Below are 27,364 nucleotides of genomic sequence, written 5' to 3'. Positions count from 1 at the left end.
GATAAGGGTGTTATTTTCTACTCAAATCTAAATTCCAAGCGTATACTTTCCTTTCCTTTCCAGGTCTTTTACGAGACTACTGGTCACGTGACTTTGAGGAAAATGGCGTTACCCCGCAACAATAACTGTTTGGTGTCCGTGATATCAATCACTGGTTTGCCGGACCCAGTCTCGGTTGTCGGAAGAGAGTCGTAATGAAGCTTGAATGCTCACACTGTAGCGTTACATCAACAAGAAAAAAGACAACTCCCTCTCGTGTAGTCTCAAAGCATTTCGAGACTACTTTGAACACAGCACATAGGATATAAGCTGCTTGTTTGTCGGCTAGTGGACTGGATGGCCTTTGACATAAACGAATATGGGCAGTTGCCTTTGTGCGAGGTTAAGACATTTCGACAATAGGATAGGTCGTGTGGAGGGGACGCCGGTGTGAAATACCACGTCCTGTGACGGGACTTGTGTCAGAATCTTGGATTGGCGTTCACTCACTGTCACGACACAGGTACTGCTTATTTTTTAAGTCGTATTTTTCATTCATTATGTGGAGAGTTATGCAACAGGCAGTACACTGCGATTTATATACTCCGGCTTATATGTCGTAATGTCAAATTAAAGCCCGTGGCTGTCGACTTCCAGCAGAACAATTATGTTAACCCTTCAACTGTCACCTACACCGGCGCACTCGGGCGTGTCCAAATGACCTACTTCGGTGCACGACGATCACAGACACGGCAGACGACACGCTCAAGATTATGCGATGGCCGACTCAAAGCAAATATCCACTGATGGACATTCGGACCTAGAGACAGATTGTGAAGACGATGGAGGACCGTGTAAATGGGGACCGTTTAAACCTGACTTCTGCCAGAGATTTAGAAAACCTGGCTGGGTTTTGTTTTGCCTGTGTTGGGTTGGCGGGCTTCAGGTAAGTGGCATGTTTACATTCATCCTACTCGTCCAGGTATAGGCGAAGTGTTCACGTACATCTACCTCCGATGTCACCTGCTCTCTACCAGCTCCAAATGAACATTTATGTGAACTAGATAACACTGGTTGTAACACACGTGCTTATAGAAAAATATCTGCACGTGATCGCGTGTACTGAGAACGCCATGGCCGTACCTTCCATTCAATCGGCAAATTCATTCAGACGAGTAGATGAGTTTCTCGCAGGTTATTTGCTCGGATTATTAAAACTAACAGCGATTTTACCCCAAAGGTAACATTTGTTTGTGAAATAATTTGCGAATAAAGCAAGACACCATTATTTGGTGTTTAGAAATTTAGAAAAAGTTAATTTAAACTTTAGGGCTACGATTCTTTGAATGGTATACTGGAATGTTTTGATTTCAGAAATAAATTCAGATGAGACTACGGTAATTAAGACAGAATATTAATACAGTTAGAATGAACGTTACGAAGGTTCGTTCACAGTAGGTGTATCGTATTGTATGATTATTGTTCTTGGAGAGATATCGATGTACGACAGTCAAGTCTTGTGCACGTACGTTGTATACTCAAGCCAGAACAATGTTGTGACGCGCGCTTACGTAATTACATGAGACACAATAGACGTCACATACGTTATTTACAGTTTGATTTATACGTTACTAACGTCAGAGATAGACATGTATGTAGTGATGAAGCGCAACCTCATTCTGTGTTAAAGACACGGACATTACACCCCTTACTTCGTTCAGGCCCTGGACCTTTAACCAACACGCCGTCTTTGAAGCTACTGCTTGTGTTGATTTGACAAAGGTAGCATACGGGTTTAAAAGGTCAGGTTTGCTGAAGCGATGCCCACGGGGCAATCGCGAGTAACGCAGCCAATAATCAGACCGAATTCAGCCAATAACTGATTCATATATTCATCCGGTACGTCTGACTCATATTACCTGAAGAACAGTGTCAGTAAGAGTGAATGTCATTTCTCACGCGTGAATTAGCGCTTAGACTATGGTACCCTTTTGGCAATTTGTTACCCATATCACAGTGTAGGCCTGGGACGGGTAACCCGAATACCTGTTAACCCGGGTTGGTAATGAGTCGGACCCAGGTACACGCCTCAGTATCCGGACCCGTTATCATCATGTGACTAAGAGATGGAACAATTTAATATGTTATTGTTTCAAGATTAAACGGTTGTATTGTCTTATACGATTTAGATATAATTCTGCATTCACCTGTTTTAAATATAACAATACATGGTTAAGATACTGAGAAACGCGAAACTTTAGTCTTCGACCTGAAAATATATTGCGATGTCCTTCAAGTCTGATGTCATAAATCAACATAAGGGGTAGGGTAGGGTAATTAGAGGGTGGGGTACCCGGGTTGAAAATTTGAACCCGTCCCAACGATATAGTAACATCAGAAACTGGGCACAAGTGGTGTACCTTTGTAGGGAATCGAAGCCGGGTGGTTGGTGACGAGGTAACTCTTTACCCACTGGGCTAGCCCTTCGCCCTAGTTTCTCCCGAGAACCAGTTCTTGTTTCCAGCAGGTGTATGTGTATTTGGAGAAAGAGTTTGGGATGAGGGGAGGGTTAGAAATGAGTGTAATTGATATTGATGCAGTTGTGATTGATTACTGTCATCGATGGCAGGCAACATACATATGATCAACCCTATCAATCAATCACTGTGTCACAAACAGGATATGCATACTAAATGTTTAACCATCCGGGAAGTTAACACGGTCGTAATGCTTTGGTGCGCGTGGGAGTTGGACTGTGGGGTAGATGAGGAGCCATGTTTTGATTGTCTACATGGTGTATAGGGATGGGATGAAGGCATTGTTTTGATTGTCGATAGGGTGTGTTGGGTGGTGTGAAGACTTTGCTTTGATTGTCGAAAAGGGTGTGCAAGGGTGGGATGAAGGCGTTGCTTTGATTATCTACAGGGGTGTGTCGGAGTGGGGTGAATGCATTGCTTTGAATGTCCACAGGGCGTGTAGGGGTGGGATGAAAGTATTGCTTCGATTGTCTACAGGGTCTTTTGGGTGGGGTGAAGGCATTGCTTTGATTGTCTACAGGGTGTGTTGGGTGGGATGAAGACATTGCTTTGATTGTCTACAGGGTGTGTTGGGTGGGATGAACGCATTGCTTTGATTATCTACGGGGTGTGTTGGGTGGGGTGAAGGCATTACTTTGATTGTCGATAGAGTGTGTTGGGTGGGATGAAGGCATTGCTGTGATTATGTACGTGTACAGGGTGTGTTGGGTGGGGTGAAGGCATTACTTTGATTGTCGATAGAGTGTGTTGGGTGGGATGAAGGCATTGCTGTGATTATGTACGTGTACAGGGTGTGTTGGGTGGGGTGAAGGCATTGTTGTGATTATGTACAGGGTGTGTTGGGTAGGGTGAAGGCATTGCTGTGATTATGTACAGGGTGTGTTGGGTGGGGTAAAGGCATTGCTCTGATTGTCGAAAAGTGTGTGTTGGGTTGGATGAACGCGTTGCTTTGATTATGTACAGGGTGTGTTGGGTGGGATGAAGGCATTGTTGTGATTATGTACAGGGTGTGTTGGGTGGGGTGAAGGCATTGCTTTGACTGTCTACAGGGTGTGTATGAGTGGGATGAGGGCATTGCTTTGATTGCCTACAGGGTGTGTATGTGTGGGATGAAGGTATTGCTTTGATTGTCTATTGGGGTGCGTTGGAGTGGGTTGGGTGAGTATTTGAGTATATTTGAGGTTATGAGGTTAGCATTGATTTATAGTATTCCCAGAAATTATTGATAATCATGTTGCGTCATGTAACTCATTACGTTTATTAACTTCTGGCGTTTTACTTACATAAACATGTTAAAACATCATCCTTTTAAAGTCTCAGTCTTGTTTTAGTATTTTGTTAGACCTCCTCGCTCAGCAATGCATGCCTGAATACGCCTAGGCACACTACCCATCAAAGTTTGTAGGTAATCGTGTGACAGGGTATCCCAATATTGGACCACCTCGGCCTTCATATCTTCAATATTTCTCAGTCCCTTTTGGTTTATTCTGTCCTTCATGACTCCCCACACATTGGCCAGTCTAAAACTTGAACATTTTCGCCCTTAAACCACTGTTTTGTGTAGCGCGCAGTGTGTTTTGGGTCATTATCATGCTGGAAAATCCAATCATCTTCATACAATGTTTGTGCTGTCGGAAGAAGGTGACCATTTAGAATGTCAACGTATCTTTCTTTTGTCAAGTTTCCCGTGAAAACACACAATGGCGTCACTCCGCGAGCCGATATGCCACCCCACATGTGAAACTTCGGGCTATATTTTGGTCGCTGGTAGATAGGTTTGACAGTATCTTTGGTCCAAATTTTCACACAATTAGGGAAAAGCCAAACAGAACTTTCATCCGAAAAGAAAACATTATCCCAATCTTGATTTTCATGAGCCCGACACCAGTTTAAACGTTTTTCCTTTTGTACATCTTTCATCAACGGCGAGGGAATTCCACGTTTTTTCACCCAATTAAGTCTCTGTAATTCCTGCCTAACTGTTTCATTGCATACCTGAGGACTTCCTCTGCTAATCATTTCATTTCTGATGTTCTCAACCCTTTTCAATTTGCCCCTACTCACAATCTGCCCAAGTCTTCGGCGACCCACAACACTGAATTTCCTAGGCCGACCTGCCCCTGCTTTGTGCTCTATCCCGGTTCCTGTTTGAATATTCTTCAAAGTTCTGTATACTGTAGACAGAGGAATACCATGTCTACAAGCTAACACTTTAGCATCAGCCTCACCCCTTTCAAAATCATCTAGAATGAGCTTTCTTTTCTCTCTTGCTGTAAATCCTGCCATGTCAACACAGGAAGCCGTCTGCTTAGACAAGGGAGATAACTCTTGACGTAATGAGCTGCCTTCTAAGCCTTCAAGAGTTGTCTCCCTTAGTGCATAGTGAAAGCCCTTTTTCCAATCTTTAGCATCATTGGAAAAAAAACCAAAGATTTTCTCAATAATTTCTGGAAACACTGTACATATTTACTTAGGCGGGGTAGAGAGGAGTTGGGGGTTGTCTTACAGACGTCTTGTTTCTCAACCACTGATCTATTTCTTTTCACTATAAAACAAGTAAATTAAATGACGCTTGGTTGGACGAAAACTCCCCCCCACCCCACCCCCCCCCCCCCCCCTCCCCCCCCCAGAATGCTCAGACTAACCCATTACAGCACTGTGTTAACTCAAGAGGTAACACAACATTGCTCGATTACTGAACGTGAAAGCATTCCCCTTGTGTAAACCATGAACTGGAGCTTGAGTTAAATAGTTCATGTGAACTTGTTTACAGTTGTATATTAGGGAATGGATCCTGTTTGTTTGGGAAGGTCATCTGCGGGAACAGCCCTCGAGGGTTTTCTTCGGTATTTAAGCCCTGGTGACGATATATCACAAACATCATGCCTGAATATCCCTGAGCACATATACCCGATATCAGACGTTTGGGTGTAGTATTCAAGGACAGATTGGGCCCGAATTCGATTCACCACATGGGTACAATTTGAAGCCCATTTGTGTCCCCTCTCACCCACCCTAACCACTTACTTTGAAGTGGTGTTCCAGTACTTTCTTGGAAGCAACGTTCCTGTACTTACGTTAAAGTTGTGTTCCTCTCTTTACTTTGAAGCGGTGTTCTTGTATTTATATACTTTGAAGCGATGGTTCTGTACTTACTTTGTAGTGGTGTTCCTGAACTTAGTTTGCAGCAATGTTCCTGTACTTATTTTGAAGCATGGAAGGGTTTCCCTCCGCCTTTTGGAACAAAACCAGATTAGAAATGTTTCATTTTTAAAAAAAAAATCGGACATTCTTCAGCATAGTTTGGGTACTTACTGTAGGGAATGTTGCAGGTTTCACAGGTGTGGTTTCCTCTTGGCCAGATGAAAATGTGGATAAAAGTATATTCACAGTGTTTGCTTGGATACACCCAATTTAAAAACAATACGAGTATTTTAAGCCCATGATCATTTTTACCAGTACATCGGCTCATGCTAAGATCAGATTAACCTTGTGGGTAGAGTTGTGGGATTGTGGGGCGATTGTGAGTTATGTTCCGCGTTATAATAACGATATCCCGGAGATTATCTGGCAGTGGTCTCTGCTTTAGAAGGTCTTTACCTTGCTTTTCACCTTGCCATGAGAAGGCCAGAATTCCCTTATGCACACGACTACTATATGTCGACGGCCTATGAACGCTAGGTTGATGAGATACTGTTGGTTGTTTATTTGTTGCTTTGTTGTTTAGCGGCGCTAACAACAATAGTCTAGCAATATGGCCAGAAACCGCCATCATCGGCATCGACATATGATGATAGGAATCAATCAAGTCAGCATGGGTTCCTGAAGATCGATTCTAACGCGGATCTCTACGGGATGATGAGGTAATGCTTACACTAAACACACTCAGGGCTGAGCCAGCCTCTTGTCTCCCACAGCATCCTACTGGTTCGATCTGTCTTTTTCATGTACGGAAAGAAGCCCAGACACGCAAGTGTTGCTGTTTCTGTAGCTTCATGTATAGGATCTAACGAGGTCTACATTTCAACTGTAGACAGTGTAGACTTGCCCCACTTCACCTATCACTGCCCAAGTGTCACATAACAGTTTTTACAGTCCATGTATATGGCAAACCGTACCACCAGCTAAACAAGCTGACGCTACCCCAGCTCATGCCGAGGAATAGGGCGGTTATTTTACGGAATGTTGAAAGGACCCCAACTGCGTCGATCGGTGCTCTATTAAAACGGTCCCTTGCAATGGATTACTCACCCAATGTCTTTGGTATGGACAGGTATCCCAAGGTTCCCGTGAAGACGAATGCCCTTCATCGAGGTCAGGATATGCTGATCTTGGATTTGAACCCCTGACTCGCCTATGTGATCATGTTCAACCAAACTATTTTCTGCCTCAGTACGCCTGCGGGTTAGTGGCTAGCCTAGTGATTAAAGCATTTGCTCGTCACGATTCCATTATCCACATAGGTACAATTTGTGAAGATGATGTCCCGCACTGTGATATTGATGGGATATTGATAAAACGGCGTAAAACTAAACTCACTCACTCACTCACTCACTCACTCACTCACTATTACCACCCTGATTTTAGAAACTTGAGAGGGAGGACCTATTAATACAATTCAGAGCAAGGTGCTTTGAAACTAAAACATTTTAACATAGTCAGTGGGCAATAATATTACCATTCTGTGCTGCTGTTACTGTAATATACCCCCCCAAAACAGGGATTTTCGTGCGCCTGTTTTAGAGGGCGCTTAATACGGTAACTACGGCAATGGTTTGCTGCATCATAACAACAATGTAGGCTTTATTTTCTGTATATAGTAAATCTGCAGTATACATAAGAAATTATATAGACCGTCAGTTGATATTTCAATTTCGGTAATTGTTTAGATGAACTCTACAGAGACCTGCTGTTATGACTCAAGTTGGAATTCAGGAGGGCAATGCCACAAAAGCATTTAGTACTCTTCGTCATTAAGGGAGGGGCGGTGGAGTTGCCTAGTGTTTATAGTATTCACTCGTCACGCCGAAGACCCGGGTTCGATTCCCCACTTCGGTACAATGTTTGAAGCCCATTTCTGATATTCAATGCCACAATATTGCTGGAATACTGATAAAGCAGCGTGAAACTAAATTCATACACTCACTCACTCATTAAGTGAGAAAGTTGTTTGAAGTTGGCAGGGTCACAATGACGACACGCAACATGAATGCAGGGTGTAAGTTCAGTTTGTTCCTTTGTGGCGTGAGATTTTTAGGAATGCACGATAAACCCTGAAACAATTATGGCAACAATATATAATAACAATATAATAATACAAGTTCAAGCTTGTGTGTGGTCAGGTTGACTTGGTTGACACATTTCATTGGTTCCCAATTGCGTAGATCGATGGTCGTATTGTTGGTCACTGGATTGTCTGGTCCAGACTCGATTATTTACAGACCGCCGCCATATATCTGGAATATTGCTGAGTGTGGCGTAAAACTAAACTCACTCACTATGATACCCATTAAGATAGACACTTTGTGCTTACCGGCGTGGCGATTACCAGACACGCTTGCTACCCAGACGGTATTAATTACTAGTGCCTTAAAGATTACTTATAATGTTATGGCTAAATTAGATATGCATAGAGATTGTGTATGATAGTTTACTAACCTGATGAGAGTTTATTACGTGGCTAGGCTTTGTCACGATATGACGTGTCATTTTGCGAGATGTTCATGCACAGAGAAAACATGAAGGTTTTAAGTGACCAGTTTTAACGTAATATACGACAAAATGTAATGGATGTCAGCTTCTTTGCGATGAAGATGTTGACATCTATAACATTTTGCCGTATATTTGAATACCGGCTTCTAAATGCCTCTCAAGAACCCCAATCGTAACGTGTTGTCATGGTTGAATAAACACTATCGATTTTATCATTGAAACCAAGCGATTACACTATGAACTGTGTCGGCTCTTATATGATCTGAAATCAAGAACCTGTTCAGAATACATGAATTATTATCTGTTTCAGTTCAGCCGGTGTAGTGAGCTGAAACTAAAGTAATATATTAAGACTTACATTTGCATTGCATCCTGTCACAGAATAACAGCATCATTTCCTACACCACGTCACTACCAGATCACTATCAAAGGCTCATGTCTCAAGTTCGCCGTAACTCCTCAATCTTTAACCCACATCAATATCATGATAGGGTTGGAATATTTCCATAGGTTATGAAGATAATTATCTATTACTGAAAAATACCTCTACCTGATGGTATCGCCATGTCTCACTTACATCCCAATCACAATCCCATTTCTCAGCCGTCCTTCGTCTCATCAGTGTTCGCGGTAGGTTTTGTACAAGTGTATGCAGAAATGAAAATGTATCTATTATAACTCTTTGCTCGCGAAGTTTTCGTTCCAGAATCATTTCAAAATGTATATGTTGCTGTTTTAAGGTACCTTTTAAAATTAAAAAGATGTGAATCTATGCGTCCAAAACACGCACGCAAAATATTTGTTGCGTGATTTTATGATTTTTTGCGTGAAAAATGCAGGTTTCTGCGTTAGCTCGAACACGAGCAAATATTAATCCCGTATGCACTCTTGCACATCCATTCCAGTCGGTCGCCATTGTCATCACTGCACTTACATACTGCCACCTTTCTTCATTTGCGTGTCGTGTTTTTTTTAAAACCCAAATAAGTAAGTGTGGGGTCATGTGAGTTGATTTTAGCCCACCCCTTGGTTAACTGTGTTTTCACGTGACACCGTAGAAAGGTTGGAGTAATGTTTCCCGGATTCCGGTCGGACAAACACACTAAATGTGATGTGGAAACACACAAGTCCAGAAACTCTGCCCACCTTGGTCAGTTCCTGTCAAAGGATTTGACAATACAAAATATGCAGTTATCATTGATTTTAATTATATGTTTAAGGATGAAATATACGAATGCATTGGTTTGGGGTTTTTTTTGTTTCGTTTCGGTTTTTGTGTGTGTGTGTGTGTGTGTGTGCGTTGGAGAAAAATACATATTTGGAGATTAAATTAGTGAAAGTATGATTATACGCATCATGACACAAAATGTAATTCGACTATTTAGTAACGTTATTAAAATATCTCGGTAGGAACCGCGATATGCAAATCTGGTGGGTAGCGCATACAGCCAATAGGGCAGGGCATGTTTACCGTCTTTCTTTCTTTGTTTTGGTTTGGGTTTTGTTGTTGTTGTTTTTGTTGTTGTTTCTTGGAGGGCGGCGGAGGTTCGAACACCTGGTGTCATGACTACTGTGACCCATCCATATAAATGTCAAGGTTTATGTGCCTTACATGTCTACAGAAACATGTTTTGGTGGAAAGTGGAGATTGTTTGAATTGGAACGTGTTATGTATTCGTGCTGTTCCTAAACTAATTATAATTAGGTACATGCTGCAACACTGTATGTGCTCGGCATTTGGCAGAACACGGCACAAGACAGCCTGTCGATTAGGAGTCTGCATGGAAGGGTGATCTGTCAGTTAAACTGCGCCATGTTACTTCAGTCTTCCAGCATTATAAGATTGGCACTGGCCGGAAATGGAAGCATTAGTTTCAATTTGATTTTCATTTCATTTATGACATATTAACATATCAGTTGGTGAATACCGCAAGTAAACCATAAAGAAACGTTGTCTGTTGGGCACCTGTCCTTGTCCCTTTGGGGATTAACCGTTCTTCTGTCACCAAGATTCCCCAGAGATAAGCTTTTCTCGGCTTTCATTTATTGTGGTAGAGCTATAATCACTCAGGTAGCAGAGTGAATATTGATCACGACAGTCTTTACGTCAGGCAATATAGGAGCGTTAGTGGATCTATGCGAAGGAGGGACTAAAGGAACTTGTCCTGAATCATACTATGTATGACCGTACCAAGGCAACATTGATCGCTGCTTATGGGTCAGTCTCAGAATACACACGCGTATGTGGTTCTGGTTTAATGGCTTGTGATGTATAACTGTCATATCATCCCATCTCTTGGTGAAATCAGGTTTACGGTGGTTCTGAATTAGTAATGTCAGTAACGTCACTGATATCGACATACGAAAACCACACCCAGTCACTTGTCCCAAACAGGTTGTACCACAAGTGAGCTGAACGCATTACTTCTGTCCATTGCTGTGCATCGGACCGTTCGTACATGGCTTCATTCAGGTCAAAAGAGTCATTGGGCATTGGCATTGGCCCATGTTGTACAGTCAGTGTCGAGCTCCTGGTGGTTAACTCGGACACCCGTCATGAACACGTGACGCCACGTCTTACAGATCCCACACAACAGATTATAGTTTCTCGTGTACTTAATTTGTGGGAATATTTATTCGCATATGGATAAGCATGAGTCTAGAAATGGATCTTCATTTTGAAATAGTATCTCAGTTTGTGTATTTTGTCATTTGAACTGAACGTGTGGACACGTAGACCCTTCCGTTGGCTATCTGTACCATTACTGTGATGTGTAATAGGACACTGCCATACTGCTCTACATGCCCATATGATTCATGCAAAACGATATCTATAGTGCTCTTAATGGCTTCCATTATGTCCGTGTTTACAAGCTAAGAGAAATATGGCCTATGCAGACCTCTGGCACTGTGATAATGTTCAGCGACTGTTGTGTCGGAGTAGTCTTGACATTGTTCCATTACAGATTGTGCACATTTTCACGTAGCATATTCATATAGAGTCTGCGAAGTAGCCAGTGGTCCGCTAGACCTTGGCCAGTAAAAGATCAGTTGTGCCAGTAAATCTCCACAGTCACGGACTCGACTGGCTCATGGATTTCCATTGGGTCATTTTGTAAATATGTCACGCTCTCCGACTTCTTATGTAACAATACACTGTAAAATCATGAAAGGTTATGGTCTGATAAAAATGTTCATCACATTATCAGCTGAATGATGACTTACATCAGCATAAACAAACTATTTCAAACATATATTTTCTTAGTTGTACATGATGGTATTTTATCTTTTGCAGGAATTGGGAAAGGCAGGGGCCATGGGCCATTTTGCACATGGGAATAAGAAATGGCCCATTAATATTCTGATGTTTAGTATTGGTACAACGGCATTGGCCCATTCTAAATTCAGAAAATGGTTAATAATCCTGAAAATGGCCCATTGTGGAAGTACTCTATCCCAATCCCTGCTTTTGTAATCTTTTCCTTAGTTTCAACATTCATATTGAAGTGAAGCATTTAGTGGGCTAGTTACCTTCAGGTACAGTTAGCCCGACTGCTTACAAAATCTGGAAACTGTTTCGCTCACTGTTCATATATGATGATCGTCGTTAGGTGTCGATCGCGTAAATTAGAGCGACGCGTCGTTAACGTAGGGTTCATATACATGCATCCATCCATACACCCATTCATCCATGCCTACCTTCCTACCTGCCTATCTACCTACCTACCTAATTAACTAACTCTTTCCATCCATTGACCCGTGAAGGTCCCGGGGTAGAATAGGCCTTCAGCAACCCATGCTTGCCACAAAAGGCGACTATGCTTGTCATACGAGGCGACAAACGGGATCGAGTGGTCAGACTCGCTGACTTGGTTGACACATGCCATCGGTTCCCAATTGCGCAGATCGATGCTCATGTAGTTGATCACTGGATTGTCTGGTCCAGACTCGATTATTTACAGACCACCGCCATATAGCTGGAATATTGATGAGTGCGGCGTAAAACTTAACTCACTCACTCACTTTCCATCCATTCATGCATGCATACGTTTTCTTAGCTGAAACATGTGTTTGTTGAAGTGATGGCGAATCACGTGTTTGTCTCAGCTGGGTCCAATGATAATGCATTTCTCATTATGGAACATAGCCGCCACATGTACACTGTGCCAACTGTTCTTATAAATCTGCCCATGCTGATATTGCAAGTGTTTGAAGGCAATTTTCCATGGTCTCCTGCTGGTCAAAGTCGGACATTTCCCCGATTATGACCCATGGATCACTCGCTCACTCATTCACTCACTAGGGCGTACCCACTAAGGCACGAATCTACGCACGCACGCACGCACGCACGCACACTCACACAAACGCTAAGATATCCCCCAAGAGTTTACAAATACTTCCAGGGTCACCGGCCCAAGTATTCACCCAAACAAAGAAGTTACTGTAGCAGAGACACTTTCTCAGTTTATTATATATCCGTTTGATAGAAGGAAAGCTTTTACCTCACTCCACTGAACACAAACGTTGATTGAACATAAACACACATGTACATACAGGGGACCTGTAACAGTGTTGTGTGCATATTTGTCATGACATTATTCGTGCTGTGTGGGTATTCAAATATGCGATTACATATCAGCTGAATATTAAATGCTGTTTGTCGTCTTTCATTTAGGTATTTCTGGATATTTTAAGCTCATTTTCGAATCGTTTTCGACATTGATCAGTCGGTCTCTGGTAAATGTCAAGTATATCATGATACGTTTTCATCTATGAGTGTTGTTGGGAGTTTAAATGGTGGGTGGGTCATGTTTTGTGATAGGATTTGTCATGTTATATTCAACCATGTAGAGTACTAGGGGTGGGCTAAAGCCACAAACCTTGAACCGGTCTGTAGCTATATACCTTCATTGCTTGAGTACGCTACCTTAAGGTGAAATGTGATATAGGCCAGTAAGGAGATGAGGATAGGAAAGTATACATTATATATACTACTAAAGCAAGTTCGCAGTCTCCGGAATATAACTCTAGCTCTGTTTAGCCTACAGATTAGCCTGTTGCATAAATTGCTGTCTAAGTACAAAGAGACAGAGGGAAATAGACAGTTGTATAACTTGTTTGGTGTAGTGCAAGGCATGCGCCTCACATAAAGGTTTATTTGTCAATATTTACTGTGTACATTGTGTGTAGCATAGATAGGGCTGAGCAAACACCGATCCGTATCCCAACATACATTCTTATGTATAGTGTGTCTTAAAAATTCGTGGTAGTTTAGCCTTGCGGTTAAATGCCTGACTAGTGCACAAGACTCTAATAATATTCTCCACATGTGCGAGGTCGATTTCTGGAACATTTCCAGCTGCGTAAATGCAAACTCACCCACTGGAAACTGAAGTCGATTTTACATTACACCCACCTATCAATTGTTTTCAGATATGTCATGTTAGCTATCCTCCTACTCCAGTCTAAACCTTCCTATTAAACAGAGTCTACAAACACCAAGTCTTGACGTTGTGTAAACCCACAGACTCGCATGCTCGTTAGACACCCTGACTGTAAGTAGGACGTTGACAGGTGCTCCCTCGTCTCATCACATCTGACATCTGCCATACTCAGGGGAAGCCTCTGCAGCATGTACATGCATGACCTCAGTGATATGATGTCAACATGGGGGATGGCGGTCTTCGTACTGAGAGTCCCTCCCACCTTCCCATCCCTCCCTTACACTGGTAGATCGTGACTGTTCAAATTCCCGTTGTTGTTTTTTTGTTTGTTTGTTTTCTTTTTGTCACACTCAATCCCTCATATTTACACCAATGTAGAATCCGCGACTAATGTATATACATACCCGTTCCACGAACCCCAGAGGATACGATTTAGAATTGATCTTCAGTAACCCATCCTCGTCGTAAGACAGGTCGTCGGCTTCTCTGACTTTGTTGGTACATGTCATCGGTTCCCCATTGGGCAGATCGATGTTCACGCTGTTGATCACTGGATTGTCTGGTCAGGACACGATATTTTACAGAGTCTGACTGTCGTCATATAGCTGGAATATTGCTGAGTGCTGCGTAACACAAAACTCTCTCACATAAATATATCCACTACAAATAGAGTCGTCATAACTTATCACTCACTCGCATGTTCCGCAAGACACATGACAGTTAATTCTGAAAATGAAAAAGGGCAACCTCTGAACTTGCTTTTCCAACATACATGTATTCAGAAAGATAATGTAAATCAAGCCCCCTTTGCACAAATCAACTACAAGTACCAAACTCATTAATTAAACCCTTGTCGTTATTGGACTACGGTCGCTGTCAGCTGAAACAATGGCTGTAGAGTTATGATGACTTGTGTACCCCATCATTGCTCCATATTCTTGAAAATGGTATAAGAACCTACACCCGCAATTGTTAAACAAAGAAGTTGGTCATCGAAGTCTTGTTTACAGGGCATGCTGGTTACCGGCTTTGTCAACGTCATCATCACAAGCATCGAACGTCGCTTTGAGATCAGCAGCACGGAGACGGGCACCATCGTCAGCAGTTACGACATAGCGTCTGCAATCTGCCTCATTCCGGTGAGCTACTTCGGCGGTCTCGGCATTAAGCCACGTTACATCGGCATCGGAGTGTTCACACTTGGACTCGGGTCGTTCCTGTTTGCACTGCCGCATTTTACCACCGGTCTGTACATAGTGGACAACGCGCAGGACACAATATGTATTCCGGGAGGGAACGCCACCACCACCTGTGACGCCACAACTACCTACGGCAGTATCTCCAACTACATGTATGTTTTCGTGCTCGCCCAACTGCTGCATGGGGCCGGATCATCGCCGTTTTACACTCTCGGGGTGACGTACTTGGATGAAAACCTTCCACTGAGGTCGTCAGCCTTGTATATTGGTGAGTGGGATGAGTTGAGTTGATTTTAAGTCACATCGGCGTTACACAAGCCATTTAGTGACGAGATAACGTTTGCATTTATTACCGTTTTAAGTCCATGGTCCAAAAAGTTTTGTTTCATTAATATACATTTTCAGTTCACTACCATTTCAAAAACAGGAAATATCATAGCACCAATAACAAAAGCAAGCAGTTTGGCTATTCTCTTTACAAAACTACAATTTATGACACAGGTCAACTTCCCTCAGGTGCCCGCTCACACGGGAAAACAGATCTTTCAGATTTCTCGCAATATAATGGGAGTTCCTTGCAGTCGGAAAGTTCACACAGTCAAGCAACATTGATAGTGAACACTTCATCGCAAGAAGCACACACACACGTATTATTTTTGTATGTATTGTACATGCTGGGGGATAGAACTACGCATGAATTACTCGTTAGTTTCTGTTGGTGGTGGTGTGTGTTTTTTTAAATTTCGGATTCTTAACTGAAACATACACACAAATTGCAACTTTGGGTTGGTATTATTCTTTCGTACCACGGAAAACGTGAAAATAATGTCCATTCATAAAGAGTCCTCAAAAGCATATGGGTTTGTTTTAGCTTACTCCGAGTGACAGTGATACTATTTACTGCCTCAGAAAGAACGCGCGTCGTGACTCGCTTTACATATTTAGCCCCTCATACATTACAAGCGATAATAAGATACTTATTTAACCAATGAGTAGGTGGGGTAGCCTGGTGGGGAGAGCGTACAGTGTGTGAAGCCCATTGCTGGTGTCCACCGCGGTAATTTTGCTGGAATAATGCTAAAAACGGCGTAAAACTAAGTTCAGTCGATCAGCTTTTCACCAGGTGCGTGATGTGAATTGTCTGTTCCTAACCAGGTACATATTACTCCTGCGTCATCTTCGGTACAGCTTTGGGCTACCTGGCCGGAGGAGAGCTCCTCAATATCTGGACGGACGTCGGCGCTGTCGACACATCAAGGTGATGACGTGTTGAAGAGGCGTGCATGCAGAAGGAAACAGCAATGTGTTGCCAAGTCCATGGTTAAAGTGAGGATGTTGGGTGAATGTGAAAGGATGTGGGCGTGGCAGCGTGGGTAGCAAAAATCGGTACCAAGCTAGGTTTGCGTGATACTCGAATGGTGAATGCATGCATGTTGTTTTGTAGTGCGTCCTTGGATGATACATGCACGCATGTGGTTGTAGGACGTCCCCGGGTGGTTGGGTTCATGCATGTGGTCGTAGGACATCCACGGGTGGTGGGATGCAATCATGTGATTGTAAGAGTGAATGAGATTTTTAATGCCACACTCAGCAATATTCCAGCTACAAGGTGGCGGTCAGTAAATAATCGAGTCTGGACCAGACAATCCAGTGACCAACAACATGAGCATTTATCTGTGCAGTTGGGAGCCGATGACGTGTGTCAACCAAGTCAGTGAGTCTGATCATCCGATCCCGTTAGTCGCCTCTTAGGACAAGCATAGTTGGCGTTTATGGCCTATTTTACCCCGGGACCTTCACGGGTCGTGATTGTAAGACGTCCTCTGCCGGTGGCAGTATGCTTGTTCTTGTAGGAGGTCCTCGGGTGGTGGTGGTGTGTGTGTGTGGGGGGGGGGGGGGGGAAGGGGGTACATACATGTGGTTGTAATACGTCCTCTGGTGGTGAGGGTGGGAGTTTGTGGGGGTACATGTATGTTGTTGTAATATGTCCTCTGGTGGTGAGGGTAGGGGTGGGGGTGTGTGGGGTACATGCATGTGGTTGTAGTATGTCCTCTCGTGATGGAAGCATGCTTGTTCTTGTAGGACGTCCTCGGGTAGTGGGGTGCATGGATGTCATTGTAAGACGTCCTAGAGGTATACTGCATACATACATGTTTACATGGTTAAACCCTTTGCAGAATTTCTGAGGAATGTTATATGTGTCGGATGTCTTAATGCGAATAAAACTATTTTGATGCAGTGTTTCTATCCACAGCCTCTCTATCACGCCCGACAACCCGAAATGGGTGGGCGCATGGTGGCTTGGGTTTGTCATCAGCGGCGTAATAGCGTTCCTGATCAGCGTCCCCTTGTCTGGCTTCCCCAGAGCCCTCCCAGGTACGTCCTACACACCTGTTTGTGAAGATCAGGTAACGAAGGGAAGGTGTATGTTAACGTTGTTGGTTATTGGGTAGTAGAAGTGTTACATGACGTGGTTGGTAGTATGTATTTCTGTCTGTGCGAATCGCGAATCAGATACTTTGTACCGACAGTATTCGTAATGCAGGTGTACTTTCGTGGCGTAAAACAACATTGACCCTAACGTTTTGATGTCCAGGAAGCAGCAAGTACCGACAGGAGAAGGAGTCCGAGGTCTACAGCGGGAAGAAGAAGGCTGAAACAGCCATCGCTGATGCCAGCCAGAAACATGCTGAAGCTGAAAAGCCATTAGTTAAAAATATATTCCACTCAACGAAGCTGCTACTTACAAATCCAACTTTCATGTTCCTCAATCTAGCCGGAGCTTCCGAAGGTTGGTTCCGGGTACTATTGTTGAATTATATTTGGGGCTAAACACTCTTTAGTTTGGTGACTACTTAGTGGAAATCCTTTATTACAATACTAGATCCAGTTTAGTGTACAGAGCCTAAGGTGGTTGATCGGTCCCGACCTTACAGTCTGTCTACGGAAATCGACCTGGAAGCGACATAGACCAGACAATCTAGTGGTGGATATAGTGAACAACAATTCAGGTTTTTGGTGTTTGATGACATGTTATCAACCATTCTACGAACCTGGGTATCTTTTTGCAAGCGATTCTAGCGCCAAGGTGATCCAACTCTAGTAAACATAAGATCATCATTGTGGCCAGCTGATAGGTTAGGTAATCTGTTACGAGTTTGGGTTGACAGGGAGCTTTTCCCTGAGTCCGAACGGAACAATACCATGTCCATTTTAACTTGTAAACTGTACTCAGCCACTTTATACTGATTCAGAGTCCCCCTGGCCTTAACGCCGTGTGTCAGGCAGGGTAACAACAAATGCCATCGTTTATGACTGAGTGCAACAATTCCTACCACCAAACAAACAAGCCATTAATGCAAATGACTTATTGTAACAGTTTATCATATGTATGATTGAAAACCAATCAATTTACTGCAGCTATCATCGTGGGAGGTTTCTCGACGTTCGCACCAAAGTTTCTGGAGTCTGAGTATAGTCTGCCTGCAGCCAGAGCTGCTCAGTATGTAGGTGAGTAATCCAAGTTCCTTGGGGCCAAGCTTAGTCTGTCTGATGCCAGAGCTGCTCAGAATGTAGGTGAGTAATCCAAGTTCCTGGAGTCGGAGCTTAGTCTGCCTGCAGCCAGAGCTGCTCAGTATGTAGGGTAGTAACTCCAGTAATTAGACTGTTCGATTGTAGTTTGTCAGTGCTGGTGGGTATTAGACTACCTGTGTTTCCAGTTTTCGTGTTCAGTAACATGTTTTGAGTATTGTTTATGCGGAGTAGCTTCCCTTGACGTTCAGGTTTAAGTTATCGTTGGGTGGAATTTGTCCTGATGTTGGTCGTTGGTTCTTTGGCTCTAAATCCCATGTTTGTCCTATGCGCGTTTGTCCCTTAGTGTGTTTAGTTTAATAGCTATTGTCGAGCTATTTTCGCCTCATTTGTTTGCAGGTTTGGCCGTTATACCTGCTGGAGGCGGCGGAACTCTCCTTGGCGGCTACCTTGTGAAGCGTTTCAACTTGAAGGTTCGGGGCATCCTCAGAATGTGTCTTGTCTCCACGCTGTCCGTGTGTGTCCTGGGCCTTGGCTTCCTCACTTACTGTGACAACGTACCATTCGCAGGCGTCAACGTGCGCTACCAAAACAGCTCCAGTAGTCTGTAAGTACTGCTACTCTGCTTGAAATGTGACTTGTTCTACAGCACTCCGGAAGAGGCTCGTCGGTCAGGCTCGCTGACCTGGTGTGCACATGTCATCGTATTCCAACTGCATAGATCGAAGCCCATGTGTCGTGACGCGGTGGGGTAACCTAGTGGTTAAAGCGCTGGCTCATCACACGGAAGTTCCAGGTTGGATTCCCGACATGGGTACATTGTGTGAAGCCCATTTCTGGTGTCCCCTGTTGTGATATTGCTGAAATATTGCTTAAAAAGGCATAAAATCCCTCGCAATGCATTTTGCTGGGGGTATTAAAACGCACCCTGTCCGTTCGTGCACATTTTTCTTTTCCGGAGCAAAACTCTAAAACCGTTCAATATTTCTTCACCAAACTTGACACATAGATTGGTCTAGTGGTGTACTGTGCCTTTTGATAGTTTTGGAATTCTGAATAAAATATTTTTGGCGTTTCCATGGCAACAAGTTTGACCTCGATTGAAATTGGAGGTAGTGCGAGGGATATTGATGAGTGTTTTCTTTTTTAATCAAAGTGTGAATACCGTTTTGTACGTCCATTTTTGGTTAATTTAGCACAATATTTCTCCATGGAATAAATTATCTTGATCTCATAGTTACACTGTGTTTTGTCGCTGCAGTTACTTTCCACAGTGGAATGTATTCAGATACCATTTTTGAAGGTCAGGTTGCATTTTGTGTACCAAGTTTGCATATGAAAGCTTTCGATGCTCCAGATTTCAGGTGTTGCTTCAAACTGTACTATTATAACTGCTGCTTCTGCGTTACAGGACGGTAGAGTACTTGGGCAAGCAGCTGGACAGCACATGTAACAGTAACTGTGCGTGTACAGAGGAGGACTACCACCCGGTGTGTGGCCGGGACGGACTCATGTACTTCTCCCCTTGTTATGCTGGATGTCAGGTGCTTCAGACCGGAGACGTTACAGTGAGTGTCCACCATGCATAACCACTCTTTAATCAGTCAATCTTCGTTAGGTACTGAAGAAGCGTCTAGTACTTACGATCGACGGGAACTTCTGCCACGTCTAAAAATGCAAGTACGTTTTGTGGAGGGATAATTGATAGCTGTTGGTTGGTGGTTGTTTAACGTCGCAAATATGTGAAGGCAAGCTGTGTATTACCAGTCCTGACCTAACAATCCAGTGATTGACAATGAACATTTTGTGAACGGCAAGATGGCAGTGCTGACAATTCGGGACAAATTAGAGTGAAAGTTGCTGTTATTTGATGTGACAACTGTTTCAGCGCTACAACAACTGTTCCTGCATCGACAGCAACGCCACCGACTACATGGCCGAGTTCACCAGCTGCGACAGCTCCTGCATCTGGTTGCCTGTGTTTCTCCCCCTGTTTGCCCTCATGATGTTCTTTACGTTTATCGTCAGCATGCCGTCCCTAACCGCCACCCTCAGGTAAACCAAGGGTTAGCAGTGTAGTGTTGTAAGTCACTTAAGTATACATATGAATAATATCGTTAAGTCGCCCATGAAGTGCAGTGATGGATGTAGATCCATTCTCTTCTCTCTACCTGCCATAGCGTTACTGGTGGATCACTGCCAGAATATTCCTGGATCATTTCATATCATCATGTAACAAATTTCGTACAATGAGAGCTGTCTAAACCGGCCGTTGTCCAATCTAGCAAGTTATCAACACCGACATAAAATCTCAATCCTGTCCGTGGCAATTATGTATATCACCATTTAAAAGCTATGCAATCCGACCGCTTTCTATTCCGGATCTCGACGTCAATCCACGGCATGGTGAAAAGTCGACCAAATGTTGTCACTGCTTGTCGGATATACCCTTGTCAGTTCTACAATCCGGCAGCTGTATCAACCGGAATGTTTCTTTAGTCCTGACGAGTACCTGCTTAGAAATATTAAGTTTGGGGATTACACTTTCTTGGCGAAGGAGAGATTCTCGAACCGCATCAGACCGACTTAGGTGCCTGGCTCTTAGGGTGTTGGTCCGAATGGGACTCAACCCAACAAAAGTGCTAGAATCAGTACTTTTCCGGGGAAGTGTAATCCAAAATGTAACATGTTACGCTTGACAACTTCCTAAATGGTATCATGTATTAATGTTTCGTCATAATTTTTCGATATACTGTTTCATGATTAAGTTGTGTTCCATGTAATAACTTGGCCTCCTACGCTGTGGTACCATACTGTCTCACTCTACATGAATAAGGAGGGTCGTTGATACGTTCCTTCATCCAGCATGATCACGTAGGTTCAATGTGAGAAGTCCATTACTGGTGTGATACTGGTGCTGGAATATTGCTAAAAGCGGCGTAAACCTACATTCACTCATTCACTCACTGTATTCCCGCAGTATATTGGGGCGATAGGGTAGCCTAATTGTTACAGCGTCTGATCGTCACGCTTAGGATCCGAGTTCGATTCCTCACATGGGCACAATGTGTGAAGCATGTTTCTGTTCCTTCCGGAATATATCGATAAAAGCGGGGTAAAACTAAACTCACTCACTCACTGTGTTATTGCAGTATATTGGGGCTGTGATGTAGTCTAATGATTAAAACGTCTGGTCGTTACGGGTTCGATTATCCACATCGGTACAATGTGCGAAGCCTATGACTGGTGTCCGCCATTGTCATATCGCTAGAATATTGTTAAAAGCGGCGTAAAACTAAACTCACGCACTGTGTTCCTTCAGTATTTGAGGTAGAGATTAGTCTTTCACGTAGATGGTGGTATCAGTTGTTACATTAAAGTATTCTGTGTGACGACTAGGTGCTTGTTTTATTGTAGGGTGGTGTCGGAGAAACACCGATCCTTCGGCCTGGGAATCCAGTGGCTGGTCGTCAGGTGCCTAGGTAAAATTATTATGTTATGTTTGGTAACAGACAGTTGTAACCCTTCATCATCCTTGTTCCTTTCTGTGCACCACACACTGCGTACAGCTACTTATATTTGGGGCATTATGTGTGTGTTTAATAAAGCTGATAATATACCTTTAAAAGCCTGCAAAAGAATTCAATGTTTTCTAACTTACAGCAATTTGCAGACTGCTATGTGTGTTCCAGAAGTCCTAATGAAACATCGAGCAGGTATTCATTGTAGAAACAAACTCAGGTTTAAAAGGAAAGAACGGTAAATTCGGAGAATATTTTTTTAAACAAAATAATTTATGCAAATATGGGAAAGGAATTCTGGAAATATGCAAGATGGCTATATACTAATTATATAGATTACATACCCTGTTTTATGCCGTAGTCGTCAATCCAAAGTATCCATGAAGTTGTATGTTTTATTTTTAAGTCTAACGTCCTGTACACTTTCCCTCCTCTCTGAAGGTGCTATACCTGGACCTATCCTGTTCGGCAAGATGATTGACCTCTCCTGTCTGCTGTGGCAGAAGCGTTGCGATGGAGACGGTTCCTGCTTCTTCTACAACAACAAGCTGATGAGCTACTACCTCATGGCGCTCGGCATCAGCATCAAGGGCTTGTCTGCACTCTTCTTTTTCTTTGCACTCTTGCTATACAAGAAATCGCCAAACAGCTCCAAGGAGAACATTATAGAGGCGGACTCGAAACTTGACATTGCAGCAACAGACACAAGTGCCAATGGGATAGACAATCCGGTATTTTATAATAGTACGGAAAAGATTTCAGTTGGAACAGAACCTCAGGTTATTACAAGTACCACGCTGAAAACTAAGCTATAGCAGTATGTTATCCCTTATAGAACAGAAACAGACTGCCCAGCTGCCTCAGGTTGGTCCTGGAAACTGCGGATTTAGACAGAATGAAACGGAAGATGGTGGTTTGCTCGATGTTCAGGAACTGGACTCTGTAGAGGATAGCATTAATCATGATCTGGTGAACCAGGCATTACCTCTACTCGCTAATTTCTTCTTGGTGTTATTTACACAAAACCAGGATAGTATTGCTTTGCCTAAACAGACCATGTAGGTATTGATTGGGCAGGTTGGATGAGTTACCAAGATACTCTATAGTTAAAAACTCTGCAATGCTGTTTGACTTGGTAGTGTCCTTTAGGTATGTGCTTGAAGATGCCATCACTGCAACATGGTGTCATATGGTATAATGGATAGTGTGCACACACCACCGCAACATGGTGCCATGGATAGTGTGGTCCAATCACTGCAACATGGTGCCGTGGATAGTATGGTCCCATCACTGCAACATGGTGTCATGAATAGTGTAGTTCCATCACCGCAACATGGTGTCATGGATAGCGTGGTTCCATCACTGCAACATGGTGTCATGGACAGAATGGCGCCTTTAGTGCAAAATGATTTGAATTACACTGTGCCATCCCTTTAACTTGATGCCATGAACTGTTTGTTGGCATAAAGGTTATCTGCTGTAGACGTTAGTATCCGTGTGTTTAGAATAAGGTTATGTTTTAATGACTATCCAGCTGAACAGTCAATATGGATAGCAAGAGGCTAATTGTTAATGACCTTACTCTTCTGCTGAAAGTTTAGTGCACTGTGCAGATTTCAATCAGCTGTCGCGGGATCGACTATCCAAATCTCTTCGACTATGCCACTTGGTTTGTAAGAGTCCCTGCTAGGCTCGTCAGTTTTGCCAAAGAGGTAAATACCCCTAACCAGTGTGTGAACTTCAGGTGCTTCACCTGGGCTAACTGAGCACAGCACTGCAACTATATTTAACCTGTGTAAATCTTGAACACGAACTTCATTCATACTAGTCTTTGAATGTCATTTAGAAGTGAAAATACATAAGAATGAAGATTTTTATGGATATCAACTTCTTTATGAGAGAACACAACGTTTCGGAGTTAATGCTTACTCCTTCATCAGGTGATTGAAGGAGTAAGCATTAACTCCGAAACGTTGTGTTCTCTCATAAAGAAGTTGATATCCATAAAAATCTTCATTCTTCATTCATACTGGTTATGATGTTCAGTACTTAATACCATGTGGCAAAACAGAATGTGTCTGGAATATGTCTTCTAACATACTGAGATTATACGACTGCAGAAACTTTACGGTGTCAGTCCGGTTGTGCATAATAATGATGGCGTTCACTCGGTGATACCTCCTATATTTGCTTATACTGAATAAATGCTTGCCACAAAAGGCTACTATGCTTGTCGTAAGAGGCGACTAACGGGATCGGAGGGTCAGGCTGGCTGACTTGGTTGGCACATGTCATCGCTTCCCAACTGCGCAGATCGATGGTCATGCTGTTGATCACTGGATTGTCTGGTCCAGACTCGATTATTTACAGACCGCCGCCATATAGCTGGAATATTGCTGAGTGCGGCGTAAAACTAAACTCACTCACTGAATAAATAGCCATCGATGACTCAGTGGTATGTGGCAGCTCAGCTCGCTGCTCTTAATTCACTGTTCGTGTCTTAATAAAATGTATATATGTGCCTTAATATGTGTATTAATGTTGCGGTCACTATCATTGACAGGCTGTGAAATATTTGAAATTCATATAAAAGCGATATTCAGAGCAAATAACGCTGAATGATAATACACTGTTGGAGATAAAGAAATCCATATTGTTTCAATGTCCGCATGTTAATACTCCATGTTTTGCTTAATGAGATTGTGAATCTGTTTTGCTGAAAGAGGGTGGGGTACCTTAGTGGTTAAAGCGTTTACTCGTCTCGCCGTTAACACGGGCTCGATTCCAAACATTGGTACAATGTGCAACGTTTCACCGGAACATATTGCCCGAATGTAGCTAAAAGCGACGTAAAACCATACTCACACCTGTAGACAATGTCGCCTCTCCTTACATCCCACAAGACCCAAAGAATTATCAGGAGATTTATACAAAAAGAATATTGTTAATGTTATATAGACACATGCGGAAGAAATATGAGCACGTTCGTACATTAATAGAAGTGTTACACGTAGACTATGGACGCAAAGGAATCGGAATATCATTTCCTCAGGTTACACGGAAGAAGTGAAGGAAATATGAGTGCTGGTACACATGATCCCGATTCCTCTGTGACGACTGTCGTATTGTGGACGCTGCTGACAAATGACAACGTTTGTGACGTCCTTAACTGTATGGGGTTTTTTACATGATTTCAAATGGCATTAAGTCTGCTCATGTTGTTTTCTTATAGATATTTTACAGAGCTATTTTCATGTACAGTTATATACATATTTCTTTGAACTGGACTGTTTTGAATAAAATATCTGATTATCTGTGTTGTGGTAATTACTCGTGAGTCCTGCAGGGGTAGATCTATGCAAGATTCCACGGCAGAAAAGGGCATGCAGTCTGAACTACGTTGTTTCATTAGGATGAGGACCCCTATATATTATCGTGGAAACAGTTACGGAAACACATAAAAGTACAAGTGTTCATCAGTAACTCCCGGCTCTCTGTGGCATATTTTATATACGTATGTAGTGCATAACATTTTTCCATGTATGTGGTTGTAATACGGAAAATATCCTCGTTCGTCGGTCATTTGACCTCGGGAAGAAACCCCGTGCAAGTTAATTTACTCAGTCATTCCTGTGTCAACTAAACGGCGTCTCGTTGCGGGAATACTTTGCGAACATCTTGTTTCATCTCTCATATTTTTTATACATTTAAAGGGGCACTGATGCGGAGCATTTTCCGTGGACTGGCGTAAACTTTTGTTATTGTTTTTCTCCCGTGAGTACCCGGATGATATCCCAGAATTCGTGACTGGTTCGTGACCTCTGCTGCGCAGTCCGTAAGCGCAATTGATAGTTTAATTATAGACAGATCAACTGAGGTGAAGTCAATTGTATTATGAAAACAAATGTATTATGAAAACAAATGAAACACTTTGAAGGTTAATCATCTGCCAGTGGTAGAAATGGTAAAAAACTATTAGGACGGAAAAATAACGAAGCCAATGTACGTCTCTATATTTTGTCTCATAACCCTAATTAGTTTATTGTCATATTTGTATGATTCTGAAAATTAATAAAAGAACACACGATTTGCTTATACTCATTGTAAATTTCTAACATAACAGCAACATTTATACATTGTATAAATTGCCGATGTGGATCCTATTTCACACACATACGCGATCTAGTGTGTGTTTTCTGTCATACAGATTCTGCTGAATGCTACAACAAATAAATTAAAACAAAATGCAAATAATGAACGTAAAACAGACTACTTTTATAGCAACAGTGTCAGGCTACTACCTTGTTCAGGAATGTATCCATCAATATCCACGTAAAAGAAATCGTATTCCATTCATCTGCAGCTGGAAATAATCCTGCTCTGTGTCGCGTGTCTTACAACTGTCTCATTTGCGAAAAAGTAACACATCGTTTCACGTCTTTCGTTGGTGAAAACTAGATAAAGCTCTCATTGGTCTCCCAAGATAGCACACCTGGCAACTAATTGTATGATGTCCACTATTCTTAGTAATTTAGTTGACCAATATTGAGCAATCAATCAATCAACGCAAGGGTGGTTAAAGGGGCACTGATGCGGAGCGAATAATGCTTCTCGCTAACGGTCTAATTACGAAAGCAGACCGCAAATTGGTCAGCGCCCACTCCTTCGACCGTGACGGACAAAGGAACTGGGCTCCTGTCCATATTAGCAAAATTTCTTTACTTAAACAGTCAGGAGGTCGGATGCCCATCACATGCCATTTGTTTAAAAATATCCATGGTATTCCTTGTCTGATCGTAACCATATATCCCAGCAGTGTAGTTCTTTTCAGATGCTTGGATGGTATACTTACTGATCCAATTTGATCCTATTTCTGTGTTTTTAACCTCGATATTTAATCATGTTACATGGAAATATGATGTCTACAGGCACGTAGCAAGCCATTTGTTTCAGTACGGAAGATTGCAAAGCTGTATATTTAGGTAGTTTTGAGTGTTGGTTGAGCTGTGATAGCAAATAGCATACGTAAATTTTGGTAGCTATGGTAGCTACAATGGTTTATTATTTATGATAATAAAACACACAGTTGATTTATTTGAATTCGTAAACAAAAAAACGATGACCTTGGCTTTGGTAGAGAAATCTGAAAATTGTCTTACGTAAAAAAAACTTATTTCACTTATTTACCAAAGTACACAGCAAATGCCTGTGTGTATTCCTTATGTAACGAAATTCCGTTGGTATCCTCAAAACAGTTTCGGCCCATAAGTGTTTTCAGGCTGCATGCGACACAGAGATTACATCTTCCTTGCTGTAACTCGCGTTTGATGGTGTAAACCTACACGTGTTATTTGTCATCATTCTCTTGATGGTCAATTCATGAATTTATAACAGGTATAATTAGTAGCAACACCACATCGTTTACTCAACAAAGGTTCCCA

At 42.6% G+C, this 27,364-nt stretch overlaps 1 protein-coding gene across 2 annotated transcripts; it reads left to right on the top strand.

Moving 5' to 3' along the window:
* Positions 1 to 705: 705 nt before the first annotated feature.
* Positions 706 to 25,237, top strand: LOC137277530 (solute carrier organic anion transporter family member 4A1-like). 2 transcript variants are annotated; one of them, XR_010956621.1, is made up of 12 exons: positions 706 to 925; positions 14,683 to 15,139; positions 16,027 to 16,129; positions 17,126 to 17,247; positions 17,468 to 17,662; positions 18,292 to 18,381; positions 18,802 to 19,009; positions 19,814 to 19,970; positions 20,291 to 20,457; positions 21,820 to 21,884; positions 22,365 to 23,771; positions 23,918 to 25,237. XR_010956621.1 is itself a non-coding variant. In XM_067809303.1 (11 exons), the coding sequence occupies exons 1-11, from the start codon at positions 758 to 760 to the stop codon at positions 22,736 to 22,738; spliced, it is 2,106 nt and encodes a 701-aa protein (XP_067665404.1). In that variant the 5' UTR covers positions 706 to 757; the 3' UTR covers positions 22,739 to 25,237. The 2 variants fall into 2 exon arrangements, 1 of the variants encoding a protein (XP_067665404.1); XM_067809303.1 differs by having other exon boundaries at positions 22,365 to 25,237.
* The last annotated feature ends 2,127 nt before the right edge of the window (positions 25,238 to 27,364 follow it).

Source organism: Haliotis asinina, chromosome 3 (assembly GCF_037392515.1).
Source record: "Haliotis asinina isolate JCU_RB_2024 chromosome 3, JCU_Hal_asi_v2, whole genome shotgun sequence".
NCBI classification, from domain to species: Eukaryota; Metazoa; Mollusca; class Gastropoda; order Lepetellida; family Haliotidae; genus Haliotis; species Haliotis asinina.
This window is presented reverse-complemented; position numbering and strand designations above follow the sequence as displayed.